Source organism: Eutrigla gurnardus (assembly GCF_963514095.1).
Source record: "Eutrigla gurnardus genome assembly, chromosome: 23".
Taxonomy (NCBI): Eukaryota; Metazoa; Chordata; class Actinopteri; order Perciformes; family Triglidae; genus Eutrigla; species Eutrigla gurnardus.
Window position 1 is genome coordinate 14,202,101 of NC_139934.1, and position 17,090 is coordinate 14,219,190.

General features: G+C 44.6%; 1 protein-coding gene across 1 annotated transcript in view; it reads left to right on the plus strand.

Annotated features, from left to right (window-relative positions):
• The window catches only part of LOC311009359 (mitogen-activated protein kinase kinase kinase 11), a 44,320-nt gene extending 32,724 nt beyond the window's left edge, over window positions 1-11,596 (plus strand). The window contains exons 8-10 of the mRNA XM_084003481.1: window positions 87-199; window positions 352-972; window positions 3,395-11,596. Of these exons, the coding sequence (XP_083859607.1) occupies window positions 87-199; window positions 352-972; window positions 3,395-3,993 (1,333 nt within the window). The 3' untranslated portion in view covers window positions 3,994-11,596. The remainder of the gene's footprint in view (window positions 1-86; window positions 200-351; window positions 973-3,394) is intronic.
• The last annotated feature ends 5,494 nt before the right edge of the window (window positions 11,597-17,090 follow it).

The window sequence follows — 17,090 nt, forward strand, 5'->3', positions numbered from 1 at the left end:
AGGACTGCCCTTTTCTTTTACATGTCAACATTTAAAAAGGTATGATCAAACTCACCGTTACATCCCATGTTTTTGAATGTCTTCAGTTTGTCGATGAGGGCCAAGCTCCTGGACTCCGACAGCAACGTGAGGGGGGAATCCAAGGATGACTTTGAGGAGTACAGACCCTCTGCACCAACCCCTCCCCCTGCTCAGAACGGTATCCGCCGACCGCCATCCCCAGCACAGCCGCACAACTCCCATTAGCCATTGTTACAACTCACTCTCTCATGACTGTGAATTATGCATAACAGCTCAATGAATCATGAATCTTTTTAAAACTTGAAAACCAACATTTTTCTCCGTCTGCAGGCTCCTCAGTGAAGGACAGCCTGCGGCTTCCTCTACCTCAGAGAGACTCGGTCAGCGAGGAAGTGTGTTCCTCCCCGGCTGGCTCCCCCAGACCAGAGAGGGGTCCCCTCGGTGGCCTCATTAAGAGCACCCACCGGGCCCTGCTGGGTGGCGGCTCCCTCTTGGCCTCCATTGGACTAGGTCGCTGCATGGATATTCCCCCAAGGGTGCCGCCTCGAACTAACCTCCCTTCCTTAGAGAACCACACCCCCTCCGAACCAGACATCTCCCCCCCTTTCCCCCTCATTTCAGACCCCCCTGTGGTGGACGATCTTATCACCTTCTCCCCCTCTGAGCTGCTCCCAAGACCGCTCTTGGAATTAGCGCTGCAGTACCAAGAACTGAAGCCCTTGCCCCTGACGCCGCCACCGCCGAACCCCCGCGAGAGGAGCGGCCGACGGACGCCGCAGATGCCGCAGAGTCCGCAGAGCCCCAGGATCCCCCTGCGGCATTGCAGGACCAGCCCAGGGGAATCATCCCCATGTTGCCATTCGACTAATGGGGAGCTGGGCTCTGAGGCCTGGCAGCACAAATCTGACAGGAGGAGGAGGTCGAGCCAAGGCCTGCATGCCTCTCAGCTAGGTCAGTCTTACTTTTTCACCTTAAAAGGGCACTCCACCGATTATCAGCTCATTCATTTCTAAAAGAAAGCCTGTGTTACTAACTGGGGGTGTGGGGCTTGAAAAGTGAAGTGAGCGAAAGGTTCTATCAAGTTGCATTGTGGGATATTTCACCCTCTGCTGCTTTGATTTAGACCGTTCTTTTATTATTAGTTTTTTGCAACTCTCCCTACTTTATGAAAGTACAATACTAAATCACCATCCCTTCAATTACGATCTCCTGTCCAAATGGGATCCATCATTTTGTCTTTAATAATGATTTATCCACGTTTCCTTAAGAGCTCTGAGCATGTTTATAGGACACCCCGTGCTGAAAATGGATCCAACCTTGAATAATGTACCTTTTCAGCATGACAATGTTCCCTCACAGTTCTTGCAGGATTATTCTTGTAACTTTCTTTTTTGAGCAAGATCTCTCTGGCACAAGGGAGCCTTCAATGCTGCACAAGCTTTTTCATTTACATCAAAGCTCGTCTTCAGCTATTTGCATATCTCAGGTAACAGCCGGCCCCCCCATACTTCACTGCTAATACTTGCTAAGCAGACCTAGCATCCAATTTTCTTTTGTTTTCCCTTTTTCCAAGTCAGTGTTCTCTCTTTTTTTTTGCAAAGTTGAAGATGAATGCAAAACATCCGAGGGGCACAGCCAAGGTCACGCAAGCAGAAAGTGCTGGATTCAAAATTGCTTATCTATTCTTGACTTCCCCGCCACCAGGGTCGACTCTTTCTGGCCACTTCCTCAGATAGTTTGGCTGGAGCTCAGCAGTGTCTCTTGGGTGTACTTACACTCCAGATTCAGCACATTTTCCTATGGAGGCGTGTCAGCTGTGTGCCTTTTATAACACGCATAAAGGCTGCATACATGACGCATGATAAAAGATCACATTCAAGAGGGATTAGCATGTATTCCCCCCACCTCAAAATGACACGGGAAGTACACAATGTTCAGTTCTTATAGGATTTATGTATACTTTTGTTTGAATTCATGCTAACGGAGATTAGCTGCATATCACATCCATTTACTGTACAGTACGTTCACATGTATTTCCCAACGGGTAACTGGCTTTTCTTTAGAGCACTGACACAGTTTAGAGCCGTGGTGTCGGAGGCTGGGGTATTGGTTGTTTGAAGAGCGAGCGGGCTTTACGAGGGCTTTAAGGGTGCCCCATGGTAACATTTCACACACTTTATCTGGCCCGTTTGACTCCCAAAGCCTTGGCTTCTCCACAGAGAGCTTCTCCCAGCGCCGCCCCCAGGTACCGCCGCTAACATCCGCAATCTCACGAAACCGCATGCACTTATTACTACGGGCACGCACGGGCAAAAAGCCACACATAATTAAGCAGCGAGTGCTCTAGCTAAACATCTTATTATGTCTATTGACTGTAATGACTCAGATGCACAGACAGACTGCCACAAGGTCGCTGGCGGTGAACGCGCGCTCCAAAGCGAGAGGCGAGCGCCGAGGATTCCTTCACAGGCGTTTTCCTTGTGCTCTCATGTGACTCCTGATTGCTCTATCTTGTCAGCTAAATGGCTTAGCAGCCTCGGAGAGTTGCTGTTGATGTAAATAATGCCATTTGGCAGACGCATCACATTTGGAAATAGCAAATGTTCATTGGAGCTGATTTATCCTGAGTTTAATGTTCTTGTCGGTGTTAATTTACACATGCTGTTGCAGCCCTGTCAACCAGTAACACAGCGCTTATGTTAAACTTAATTTAGACTAATTGCATCAACGCTCCGTGCTGGTGATTGTTCCATTTCTTTCTGTAACAATAATGTACCACTTTGGTGTTTCTGTTTTAATCAATGTCATCGTACAGGTTTGTGTGTTTTGCAGAATAATATAATATAAAATAACACCAGGACAACACAGTGGATGCTGAGTACATGTTACTTTCAGATTAATAGTCTCCTCAAGCAAGGAAGTGAAGGAAAGGACGATGAACATCTAATATGTTGACTTTTCAGCGTTTCCCTGGAATTGTGTCTTTGTTTAAAGGGAAACCTCACGGGTTTAGAGGTTTTAGACATGAAGGTCAGTTTAGTTGTTGTACTACTCGGCCTGTAAAAACAGTTATATAATGTCTTCTGTGTCGCTGGAGGGAAAACCCTGATATTTTGAGTTAGGCCTCGAGACTTGAAATATTTCACAGAAAACCTGTTTTTATAAACTGGAGTGTGAAAGCTGAGGGAATTTAACGGGCAGGGACGGTCTAATAATAGATTCTCTTGAGGGGCATTATGGGAAATGTAGGATCTAGCTTGCTGGCACTGCTTTTATTTATACTAGTCTATTTAAAGTGTGTCTACAAACCCAGTGAGAAAGTAAATGGATCTCTTTTCGTGCCCCTTTAATGTTTTTTCTCTTGTCCTTCCAGTTTTAGACCTGCCCTTGTGCCAAGACACGCAGGAGGATGACAAGCCTTCAATGCCCACTTCCCTCAACCCCAACCCTGCCCTCTTGAGCCCCAAGACCCGCCGCCTGGAGGTCACCGTCATCCCCCGTCCCCGCCCATCCCCCATCCGCCCCCGCATCGACCCCTGGAGCTTCATCTCAGCCGGTGGCGCGAACTCAGGTGGTGGCCGCAGCCCACACCGCTTGGACAGCAACCCTCTGGGCTACCAACCCTCCCCTACCAACCCTTTCACCAACTGTGACCCCTTCCCCTCACCGGACTGCGATCCATTTGCCCTCAAGGCCGACCCACCGAGCGGCTCGGACACAGCTTCGCCCTTTGACCCCTTCTCGGCTCCCTTCCCCACCTCCCGCTCCGCGCCGTGCTCCACTAACGGCTCGCCCACGCTGCCCTCGTTCCGTATAGCGCCCCTCAACTCGGCCGACTCGCCCCTCATCGACCTGGGCTGGGCCGCCTGCGGCAAGCCCCTGGATGGCACCAAAGAGAAAGCTCACCCCCGCAAGACACTGGGGCTCAAGCCCTTCAAGTCCCCGACGCAACTCAGAGACGACCGGTTCTAAACCTGTGCCGAGGCTTTGGTTTTAATCACAGCAGTACAGTCCACGACCCTTCCCACTATTATGTCTTACATCTTGACGAGGATTTAGAATCTTTTAAAAAGAAAACACGCCCCCATCACTCAACCCATGTGGGAGGTTTCCCCCCCTCAATCATCGCAGGTCCTGTTGATACGCCAGCCTGCTGCTCCGGAAACCTGCGAGCCAGTGAAAGCTGCTGCATTGGATTGTGGGATAGCTGCCTCTGAACCAATAGCCGGTTTCCCATTTCATTCTCCCTCCCTATCTCTGTGTCTCTATCCCTTTGAAGGAGCAGAACACAGATCACTAGTCCCATCTTCAGATTCTATCAGACCGCTCATATCACCCGCTTTCATCTCCCCCGCTGCCTTTGAAGCATTGTGACAATGCAGAGGTGGATAAGGCGACTCGCACAGCTTCATCTGCCTCTACCTCTCTGCAAACTCAAAGCATTCAGGACAATGCCAAATTGGCGTGCCTTACTTCGTGAAGTGTTTTTAGTATATATATATATATCTTTTCAAGATATCTTGAATGGTTATTCTGGTGTGTAGGGAAAAGGCTATGAATTTGGCTGAAATTTGCAAATCAGCTTAGCTTTGCTGTGGAAGAAAATGTTGTGTGTGTGTGTGTATGTCTCAAGGAAAGCTTACTGTTTTTGTTTTCTTTAAACAGCATCTGCCTGTTGCATTATGGGAGAAAGCACTCAGAGAGGATATTTCAGGCCACTCATCAAATCCAGGACAAATCCATGACCTAGACATTCCACTTGGAAGCAGATAACATTCCAGTCGCATTCCTCTCTGAAATACCAGGGATTGGCCAGATTCATTGGGCTGGCTGGCGGCACAGAACAGGAAACGGGGGGGGGGGGTCTGAATGTCCTTCATATGCCAAAGAGTGCCACTGTGACAGTGTCAGCGCTGGGACAAAGAGTGTTTGCAAATGCATTGTTTTTAGAGGGTGGGGTCTGCCACTCTGGACAGTACCGAGAAAGTGTCGACAATCACTAATAGTGTTTAAAGAGAACTTTTAAAATACTTTTCTGTGGTAATCCTTTTGAATATGATCCAGGCTGTCATATCGCTACCCGTCTGATGCTGTAGGAAGGTTCAACCCAATACTTTCAAGTATTTGCAAATACTTCAAAACGTCTGTAAGGAAGCTACACTGAGTACTTAATGTATTTGCACAGTAGCAGCCCCGCAAAGCCAGTCAAATTTCAAAGTGTCTCGGACCATTGTGGCTGTTCTGGAAATGTTAAATTACTATTTGAACTTACCCAACAAATTTTGCTACCTTTCGACAGAGCCGTTTCACGTCTTTATGCTAAGCTAAGCTAACCGTCTAAGCGTAGGAGCATCAAAACATTCACTGATTACTCACATATCTAGTCGGTCTCAAGCTAGACTAGAGGAGCAGGGTTCCCCAATCCTTGTCCCTCCCTGTTTTGTTTGTGTGTGTGATAAAACTCCATCCTAACCATTTTAAAACTGCTAAAACGATCTGGTAGGATCCTGTGAAGACCTGTGTTGGCATGTTTAAATACTTCCAGAACAGATCCAGCAGAGAAGTTCAACATTAAACAATAATACAGGAAGAAAATAATTGAAAAGATGCTTAAATATCAAATGTTCCCACCAGCACCAGTTTAAACAGACATGATCATCACTGATCACCCGGCAAATTAAATGTTCAGGCACTTTCTCCGGGCTTTTCTCAACAAAAAAAGGCATCCTGGGAAATACGTGGGGAAGCAGGGTTAGGCAAAATGGCAGCAGCAACAAATACTTATCTGGAAATATCCACAGACAGTATCCAATTATTATTATCCAATATGTTTAAAATGGCAGTCAACTGGTCCTCGAGCATGAGGTCTATTACCATAATTAGTGGAGGTCAAGCATGTAAGGAACTGGAAGAGACCCGCTTACACATGGCGCGAACTCCTCACGTCTTTTCCGGAGCATTACGAGGTCCAAATATTGTACCGATTGGCTTCATCACTGACACCGTGTCATCGGAGGACAATACCCGCTTTGTTCCGGTGTCGAGTGAAACCTTGTCTCCGAAGGGGAAAGCTTTGTGATTAGCCTAATAATCCCTCTGACGAACAGAGCAGGCTGATAGTGATAATTAGCCTCTTGATAAGAGTAGAGAGCATTAACAAAGCATTCAGATATTTAGTTAATTAAATCCCCCCCTGACTTTTACAAAAAGTGTCCTCCTCGCCAGCTATATTGAGTTGCTTCCTGCATCAGCTTACGTCTGGATTTAAGTCCTTTTTTATGCATTAAGTTTCAAAGAATCAACTATCTTTCCTCCTTTTTTCCCTCTTTTCTCTGTGTTGCTCGTTGCTCCTCAGCCGTATGAAATCTCCACCGTCACGTCTCACCTTTTCCTACGTCCTTCGCCTTCAGGTGATGTGGGAGATTTTAGTTTTTTTTGCTTGTCACTCCTACTCCTTTGCTCTCTCCTTCTCTGGAAAGTTGTCTGGAGGGCAGCTTTGTTCGACACCGCAGAGCATTCAATTCAGTAACAGTCGGGTCTGGGAAAAAGAAATGGCGTCTGTTCTAGGGCAGAGTCCATTAACAGAGGAGTGCTCATTTTACAGAGGCAATTGGATTTGTTTGAAATTGAAACGGGAGCATTATTGAATATTTCTATTGCGCGTTAATATGCCTGTTCATCATCTGCTGGACATCTAAGTAATATTCAACAGTAACAAAGAGACTGTGCTTGTAAAGGTCTGCTTCAAACAATGTGTCACCCAAACACATCTAAAGGCTGAAGTGTTTCTAGCTGTTCTGGATGGCTGCAGGTGAAGATAGGAGCCTTTCGTTGTAGTCATGGTGACCTCTGTTTGGTTCGTCAGCAGCAGGGCAGCAACCTCACTGCGTCTGCTCCATCTGGATGCTGGTGTGAAGCTGTTAACGAAGTTAGATTAAAGCATCCCCTGCTTTATGGTCTATGTGACTCTAAATGGGCCATAATGTACTGAATGAACATCATGCTGTGTTGAAGAAGACTTGAAACTAGAGATTGAGACCATAAACTCATGTTTACAATGTTTACTGAGATAATACATCAAGAGAGAAGTAGGACCATGTTCTCATAGACTTCTATACAATCCAACTTATTTTTCCAACCAGAGGAGTCGCCCCCTGGTGGCCAGCAGAGAGAATGCAAGTTTAAAGCACTTCGGCATTGACTTCACTTTTCAGAACCGGAGGTTGCCGCCTGGTTGAGCCCAAGAGTCAACCTCCTGGTCTGACAAGTGAAGCTTTGAACCTGCATTGTTTCTAATGGCCAGCAGGGGGCGCCTCCTCTGGTTGGAAAAATAAATGTGATTGTACTTCACTTGTGCTAAACTGTAAACATGAGTTAATAGTCTCAATCTCTAGTTTCAAGTCCTCTTCATTTAGTAATAATGGTCCATTTAGAGTCAAATAGACCATAAAGCAGGGGATGCTTTAGGGCGGGGCTACCTTGTGATTGACAGGTTGCTAGTACGGTGTTGTCCAGTCCGGGTGTTTTCGTCTTAAAACTATAGTTACATCATAGTAAGATGGTTTCCTTTAAAACGTAGGTGTATCTTGCATCCAAACAAAGAAATTCACTCTTTTGCTTGTCAAAAGTTTCACGCTGACCTCTGGTCCAGCAGAACAACTCGCCTGCTGTCACCATGACTTGAGCCCTGTGGATCCTCCTTCCTGCTGTGCACAAGGTGAAGGTTTGCTGTAGAATGAGTCTCTCTCAGCAGTGTCCCCCTACCTTCCTTCGGCTCACCGCTAACATTTTACAGATGTGACGGGTGATGAGTTATTGCCTCGGCTCTCCCGTGTCAACACGCAAAGCAACACGGGCTATCCTGTGATAGTCATTTGGCTGGGATGGCTCTTATTGTCAACAAAGCTCTGTGAGGAGAAATGATACATGAAGGAAATTGAGATGATTGAAACGTCTGGCAGATTATTTCTGTCACAAATTCTGTGTGAGTGTCAAGCATCCACTTGGACCTGCCACTCATGTCTTGTCTGTCTGCTCGCTGGGCGCCATACTTTAATTTTCCATCAGACCTGATGGCGAGAAGTGTTGCCTGCCACTCTCCGGCTGGCGGGAAAGTAATTTACTTCATGAAATATCACTTGTAATAAAGGGAGTCACATTATTAAGTTATAGTCCGGGCGGAAGGAAGTGGTTTATTTGTAGTTGGGAGAAACCTTTCGGCCTGTGAAACACGTCAGAATAGTTCAACTGTTTGCTTGTTTTTACATAAACAAAACTACCGTTGCTCTTAATCTGACAAAACTCTCGTTTCGCCGCTGATGGATTGAGTAGGACACATGGGGAAGAAGTCTTTTGTGGACAGGGACGACTGATATTTGGTTTTGCCTGTCAGATTTAGGGAGCGTAGCTGCCACTCCTCTTCCTGAGCTGACAGCCGGCGCTCCAATAAGAAAGCACTGATGAGTTGTTTGTGACGCTCCGCTCTTCCAGGCATCGCCCCATCCGTCATCGCAAATCAGCGTCCCGAGCCCAAACTGACAGGGACAATGGAAGCGAGTTCTCCGCAGGAGAGAAGGGCCATGTGGCCACCGGAGATCCACTTCATGCGCCCGCGGTTGGCGGCCAGCAGACATGATTTGACAATCTTAGATTAAAGTTCAAGCTCCGACTGTTGCCCCTAATCAGTGAATGGCAAATGGTCAATACATTACAAGAATAAAAGCTAATGAGACGGCACAATAGAGGAGCCCAAGGCCGTGACCCTCATCCACCGAGAGGATGCTTTTGATCGGCGATTGTTGCAGAATTGCAGAGCTGAAAGAACTCGGAGCCATTATCCCGAGGCAAAAAAGGAAATCATGTTGCAAACTCGCTTTTCACTTGCTTTGTGAAGGGTAACAGTGGAAAGCGCCGCCTAATGTAACCATCCATCGGTGTTACACTCACACTTTGGACTTAATTTGGCTTCGTGAACGCTGGATATATTTACACGCATACTAATGATTTAATTTCGAGCTATTAAGCCACTGATTCAAATTGAATCCCATTAAGCAGCTTGAGCGCTTGCATCGAACCGCCCTGATAAGTCAAAGTAACGGAGCGCGGTGTGCATGTGAACGTCGCCATCTCTAATGTTTGACTTTAGAGAAGTCAGATAGGAGTCTGCGTTCCTTAAGTTGCCGTTCTAATCGTGTTTTCTCCCCTTCACGGTGACTGAAAAGATTTGAAGGATGGATGAGAACTCCGGCTGAACACGCATCACATTTATTTTATTGATGAAATCTTACCTTGGCGCGTCGGCGGAGAGTAAATTCGGAAACAGCAAAATGGATGGCCTGGCATTTCGGCGGCTTTCACCCCATTTCCCTTCGCTGCCGCTGCTTGCTTGTCTTCAATTAAGCGGAGGTTACAAATATACCTGCTTATCAGCCTCGTTTCAGTTGTCTTGCAGCCAGCCGTCGGCGCCAGAGACGCATCATTGCTCTTTTGTGGCTCGTATTAACCGAAACACCTGCCGAGGCCTTTGTTTGGCATTAACAGGCCGAGACCAAATGATCAAAAATGACCTTCCGCTGACTGTACAGGAATTGCACCTCCCTAAGGGGACGTGGACGAAAGCCATGTGTGCGAGAGGCGCTGCCAGGTGCGTAAGCTAATGCTCGGTCTCTCAAAAGTGTGAACATTATTCCTGATTCTTTTCAGTCCGTGCGTCCAGGGTCACCATCTGCTGTCCTCTTTTTCTGTGACAACGAAAAAGCGAATGAATGGGAGACGCCGACCAATTTGTTTCCAAGACCACAGTGACGGCTGTCGGAGAAGGCTGGTGCTCTATTTAGCAAAATAAACAAGGATTTTTATCTATGAGGTTATTAAGTCCAAGCCCCCCCCTTTGTATTGTTCTGCCGAGCTTTTGACACTCAATTACCTTGCGATCTTCCTGGAACAGAAGCTGTTAAATCTGTACATTTCTGTTTCTGTGTTCAGAACGCTGCAAAGCAAAATTGGTAAATTGGTAAAATTGGTAAACTGCTCTCCAATATAGAGGCTGCAAATGCTAAATGTACTGTCTTCTCCTCAATGTTGTTGGCAGATGAAAGGACTGAAATATAATAATACTGTGGTATACTACGTCTGTTTGCCTACCATTCCACGTGTTTCGACATTCTTCATGTTCCATATTTTGCGAATGCCTGTTTGGAGGCGGGGTCAATGACTTTAAATAAAATGGGCCGTTGCTAGCTCGCTCCATTAGCTCGGGTCCAAGCTCTCTCAAAGTTCACCAAAGTTAAAGTAATGCAAACTATGCATGGATCTTGTGTAAATGTTCAAATGAAATCCAATCTCACCTGGTTATTCTAGACAAAACGACGGTTGGAAGATGTGAAGTGACAAACTAAGTTAGCATTAAGACGCTGAGGGCTACCAGCCATTACAAATGGTGCAACCGAGCGGTGTGTACTGGTCCTAGATCAGGTCATTGCTCTGATTAATGTCTTCTAAGGCACAGATATAATTTAAACTGACGTTAAACAGCAGGTGGGCTCTTTCAGGTGCTCCTACTCGGGCTTGAGCAACTTTAAATGGGCCACAGAGGCAATTTGAGACGGTCCCCATGACTCACTGGAATCTCTTCCACTCGCAGCATCACAGTACTGTAAAAGGCTTTTTCCTTGTGACAGCTTCCTACCAGCCAGCTAAGGACATTTACACAACTTATCCACGGGGGGGAGGGGGATATTTATAAGTGGCCATCTTTTTTACACACTGGATCAAAAACTATTTCTCTCTCTAGATGGCCATGGACGCGGTCTACGTTAGGATGACGGATCGATTGCTTCATATGAACAAAACATTGTATAGGTTTTCACTGGAGTATTTAAGATGTATGTATGGGTGCTTCACGTGAGGCGGGTTCACTTTACATTCCAGTCCTTCAATTCGGTTCCTCGACAAGCCCCGGTATTTGTGTGTAGCAGAACATTCAAGAGAATTTGCCTGGTCGCGCTTGAAATCCAGATCCTTGTGTACATTGCAGCCAAATCCCAAACTCAAATTGCGGTCTGACGTCTCCTTGAGGCACCCATACACAGTTTGTGTGCATAAAACTGCTAGATGGAGATGAGCATTGTGTCGCTACCTTAAGTAGGAGACAAAGTTGACCTCCTCTCTGTCTTTGTATCTATTTGCTTTTATTGTAATTGTTCCAGATTCATTTCCATGTCTATTTTGTGTCTTATTACAACCCAGGCGATGTGATAACACAATTGTTGCATTGCCCTGGCAGCCATTTTTACATCTCTCTCAGAACGGCCTCCGCTCATGCGAGTCGGAGGTTTTTTGCGGTCGTCGGGCTTTGAGAATTTGTTATTGTTGCATTTTTGTGAAATCTCGCACTGGGCTGGGCCTAATCAACTGTTTTTATTGTCGTGTGTCAAGAGGATATTTCTGTATACAGTATGTGAAAATGTTTTTATTTCTCTTGACTATTATAATGGGTGTTAACCTGTGGAAAAAAAACAAAACAAAGGAAAAAGCTCAAAAAGAGATAAGACCAAATAAAATGTAACACTCCTGACTTGTGACGTTATTCATTATTATTATTATTTATTCAAGAAAGTCGTTTTTCTCTTAGCGATCTCAGTCAATCATAAAACTTCTAAGGGAATGGTTTAATGTTTTACGAGTAAAGCTGATGTATTGATGTAATTATTTGGTAATTCTCATTTACATCCCCTTATGGAATCACTGTCGGCTATGGAAGCCCAGAGAGGACATGCATGTCATTATCTCCCTTGTGTTGTTTTCTTGTCATGCCAAGTGATCACTTTATGGTTTCAACATAATAATTATTATTCTGTGATCAGGACGATGTTGGATTGACAATGTAATTATGATTATGATTATTTTGTTTTAAAAAACGAGGTCCATTTAGCCGCTGTTCTTGAGCTTTGAGTCATTTATTATGGTCTTCATCTGTTGAGTTTTTGCAGTAACAATTTAAAAAATGAATCATAAAACATTCTGAATAAACATGTATCTTCTGTGGATGGAAGTGGGCCAACTCACTTTAATCCCTTGCTACTCACAGAAAAGGCGAAACAAACTCCCGTGCCGTAGTCACCTCTAGGTCACGTGTAACCATTTGACTCCAGTTGGCACTGCTTTTAATATTATACCTAAAATTCCACAGAAGCGGAAGGAAATATTCTATTATTACCATATAACGACATCATTTCACATTATTTCCAAACCATAAAATGCAATGAAGACCCTGGTTCAGTGGAAATGAAGTGTGTGTGTGTGTGTGTGTGTGTGTGTGTGTGTGTGTGTGTGTGTGTGTGTGTGTGTGTGTGTGTGTGTGTGTGTGTTTCTGTGCTGTAACTGTGTGTAAAGATGTGTTGTCAGTGGTGAGAGCTGCAGCTTGGAGACGGGGTGAGTACAGCGCTGATGCGTGTTTGCCTTTTCCTCTAAACAACACACGTGTTGAGACCGCTCACACTCATGAATGGACTCTTGTGCACGTGTTCCACTGCATTAATGTAAACTACATTCACAACTTAAACTATTGTTGGCCTCGGCAGAAAGATAGAAATATACCTGTGCTTTCCGGCAGATTCATGAAGCTGCAGTATGCCTAATTATGTTTTATACACTGAGTCATTGTGGAGCTGGGTGCACGAACAGTCACGTGATGAAAAATAATTATGAATCGCTTTCTTATACAAAATAGTTAACAATAAGCTTAACTTCAGCTAGATGCAACAGTAAAATCCTGCAGAAGTTATACTAATAGTCACATATATGTATATACTGTATCTATATACTGTACATACTGTATGTCCATGATAAATATCCCCCTGCAGGTATGGTTCCTCTGACAGTGATGTCTTTGTGGTTGTGTGCTGATGTCCACACACATATGATGCTGGGTTTAAAGCTGTTAGCTCGAGCCTGCCTGGTGACATTTGTTAGAAGAAAAAATATGACTTCATATTTTTAGATCAAAATTCAATATTTCTTTCATCTTGGAGAATCAAATATGACGCATTCTTACATCAGCTAGTACCAACCAATTTAAAAAATATAATCATGAAAATACCACTTTTATCGGCACAGCTAGAGAAGCTAGAGAAGGTCAGGCTAATCTTTGGGACGATCAAATCCAATTCCTCCCAAAGTTTTTATCCCGCCTCCTATCATTTCTCACACAGAAATACGTCACCGTGCAGAAGATACATACTGAAACTTCAGATAATAATAACCTTTATTAACCCAGTTGATATAGTCAGTAAAACAGCCTTGCAATCGAAGCCTTACAGCCGTAAAACCAGTGTTGGCCCGTATCAACCACACCACAAAGGAGTCACACCCCTTCACTGCAACCCAAATCACCCACACCCAAAACTGAAACAATCAATCTTTCCAGAACAACACATAACTTTCTCTGGGTTGGAGACGCTCCCCCGGGGCATCACAGCCAGGCGTCTCCACTGCAGCAGGAGAGCCTCGTCATCAAGCTGGGGAGCAGGTAAAGGAACTACATCTCCCCGCTGAGACGACCTCAACCCCGCCTCTAACTGAAGCTCGCCCTACAACCCCCTGCCTATCCTCGCCGCTGGCAGCCCTACAGCCTGTACACGGTGACCACCCCCCGGTAACGAGGGCAACGCTGATGCTCGGCCGGGCTTCCACCCCGGAGCTTCCACCAAGCTCCACTCCCCAGAGACGCCCGCTCCCTCTCCTCCTTTCAATACTGCCCTCCCTCTAAAACACTGCCCGCTGCAGTCGCACATCCCCGTGTAATCACTCACTTTACCTGCTCGCCACACAGCGTCATGCACTGCTTTGGCTCGACATGGCTCAAACAAACATCTATTGCCATTTAGTCTTCGAGGTCCTTCCTGCTAGAGCATGATGGGAAATGGACCTGCTATAGTGCTTTTCTAGTCTGTTTGGACCACTCAAGGTGCTTAACACTACATTCAGTCTACATTTACCCATTATACATACATACAACACCCATTCACACACGTTCATACAGAGGAGGATCTACACATTCACGCACCGATGGCCTTGTAGTCGTCCATTCTCAATCTCAATACAATATCAATGTCAAAACAAGCAACACAAGTCAGAGTGACTTGAAAAAGCTGACCAGCTTGTTATCATGGTGGAGAAGTGGAAAAGGGATTTATGCGGTGAGAAGGTTATTTGATTGTTTATACTCAAAAGTATGTTCAGTTAAAAGATACAGATACTTATTGATACTTTCTATAATTTGGTGCAAAAATGAAAGACGTCACACCGCCATGCATGTCTGATCTTGATGCTTTTTAACCAGCAGCTAAACCTGCAATTCACAAACGCTGCTCAGAAGCTAACGGAAGCTAATGGATTTTCTTTTAAAAGAGAGAGACGACCACAGCCGAACAACCCAAACAATGTTAGCAGAATGTAAACAGAACGTGATGGAGAATTCAACGGTTCTTGTTACAGAAAATCAACGTGTTGAGCAGGAAGCAGGCGAGATGTCTCCTTACTGAGAGCCGAGGTGTCGAGTAAGCCTGAAGGTAAAGTGCCCGTCTTATCCCGCCACCAGTGGAGTGCAGAGACTCTTTGTTTGAGAAGCTGAAATATAAATGTATGTCATTGCAGTCGGTGTTATTGCTTGCTTGTTAGAACACAGCAGGTACCAGTAATAGGTCTATGATGTACATATTGTACATTATTTGATTTCATCATGCTACAGGAATAATATAAAATGATGTTTAGTTAACTAAAATCTACTAGATGTATTCATTCATCTAATGTAATGTAATGTGAAATCCAACCCAGTGGATTATACTCTCTCTCTCTCTCTCTCTCTCTCTCTCTTCATAAGCCGTTTGGCTCGTCCGTCCAGGCGGCTCATATTGGTGAACAAATCTTTTCTACGATGAGGAACAAAGAGTTCCAGCGAGAATGACTTGGCGAGCCTGAAACATAATGACCCACTGAAATCAATTTAAATATATTTAGAACGAACGCCTGAATGATATTGAAACAATGAGACTGCCTTTGTCTCACCCGGGAGACGCTGCTTCTCCTCAAACACGCTCCTCACGATGGATGATCTCTTGATCCGCATATATTATCAGGATCATATCATGATATTTTGGCCGGGATATGTTTTCATATCCTCCGCTGCTTAGTCAACAATGAGTTCAGCGTGTCCCAAACACATTAACTATCGCCCATCATGTTTATGTTTGCATCGACTTGGTTCTGGTGACGTCACTAATTGCATTTCACTTTTGCTCAACGAGCTCTGAGTTGTTCTCGACAGCGATCGGGTGTTCTGAACGGACACGGAGGCGCTAATAGCAAAAGAAAAATGGAAAATCAATATGTGGCAGTCAGTGTTGATATTTTTATAAAGCCCTAGGAAGAGCACCAGGCTACGAAGCACATTTTTACACAATGGAATAAACTGTGGAATTACAAACTCCGGTTCGGTCACGAGATGCTTGGCCCAAAAATGATTTTCCCCATACATAGACATATGGGTAAAGAGATGTCTGGAAGTCAGTGGAATTTACTCCACTAAGTACAAACACTTAAATGGCCCTCATGGTCTGAAATTGTAAATTTCACACATAGTCAAATCCAGACTTATTTTCCTTCTTGCTGTATCCGGTTCTCTTTATACATCCATGACTTTAATCATGCAGTGGATGCAATTAGTGCCTCCTCAAACATGTGACCTGCTGTTTGTCTGGACGACCCGCCCGCACTAATTCTCACACCCTCCTGGTGTTTCACATCGTATGATGTTTAATAGAATAAACTAAAAAATAAACAGCGGCCGTATTTGTTTGCAAGTCACACTTGTTATAAAGTCCACAAAAAGGGTTGCAAAGTGCGACTAAATGGTCGCAGTCTGGAGGCCTGGCCTCAAGCTATGGATGATCCCTCTGCTATAAGGCAGCGAACTCATGGAGATGAATAATCATTTTTTAAAGCACTAAAGTGTGGCCTTGAATAAATGATCTCGCTGCCTAAAAACCATGGACTGATAGTAAAAGAATCCCTCTCAATCAAGGACTTGTATTTGGACCAATAGCAGGGTGTGCAGCCCGTTCACATATTATTTTCTAAAGTAGTATTTTTTTTCACAAATGTCACCAGACAGACTCTGTGATTTTGTGTATAACACATATTAAAATAGTTTGTGTGTCTGTACAAATAAGTGATTGGATGTCTGTACGGTCACAGTGAGGCAGAAATACAGACTTCAGCTCCCTGAAGCATGCACATGCATATTGTACTTCAGTTATGCATATTCACAAATAGCTATGCAATTGACAAATCCTTGCGGCCCTCATGCGTCCGGGGCCCTGTGGAAGAAAATAAGACTTTTCTGTGATTTGTTAACTACCAGAGTTCATATTTTGGATATGAAACATTTATACTCGTAGCTGTATGATATGTATATTGTGGTGTTCTACTTGCTGTGTTTTGCCAAGGAAGTTGAGATCAAATATGCCGTAGCGTTATAATAAGCTTAAAGTCTGTTCTCAGATTTAGCCATTCACAAAATGAATATTTCAGTCTGTGTATTGTCGACGGTGCAGATTCTCTAACCCAGCTCACAGCTGTCCTGATATTCGTCTGACACAACGTGTACCCTGAGGCAGAAAAGTAGCTTCAAACCTTCATGCTTCCTTCGACTCACGGCTTGACTTTCTGTATTTAGAATCTATATACGTTGGTTTTTCTCTGATTGAAATGGATCAAAGTGCCCAAAACAATTATCATCTTTGCAGCTTCATGAAATGTGTGAAACACTCATTATTTTTTTTATTTTGCTTCTCTGCTACACAAAATTGTTTTTGCTTAAAGGAAGCTAAGCAGAGAGCAATTGAGGGAAACTTCATTCTCACTCTTCATTAACGTTGATAAGATGTTGTCTTTGGGGAAATAGAAGCCTGACTAGAGGGAGCCGGACCGGATTATTGAACTGACACAAACATTACACAAGCTCAGTGCTGTACATACAGATGTTGGTAAAGAGAGAGAAAAAAAACTTT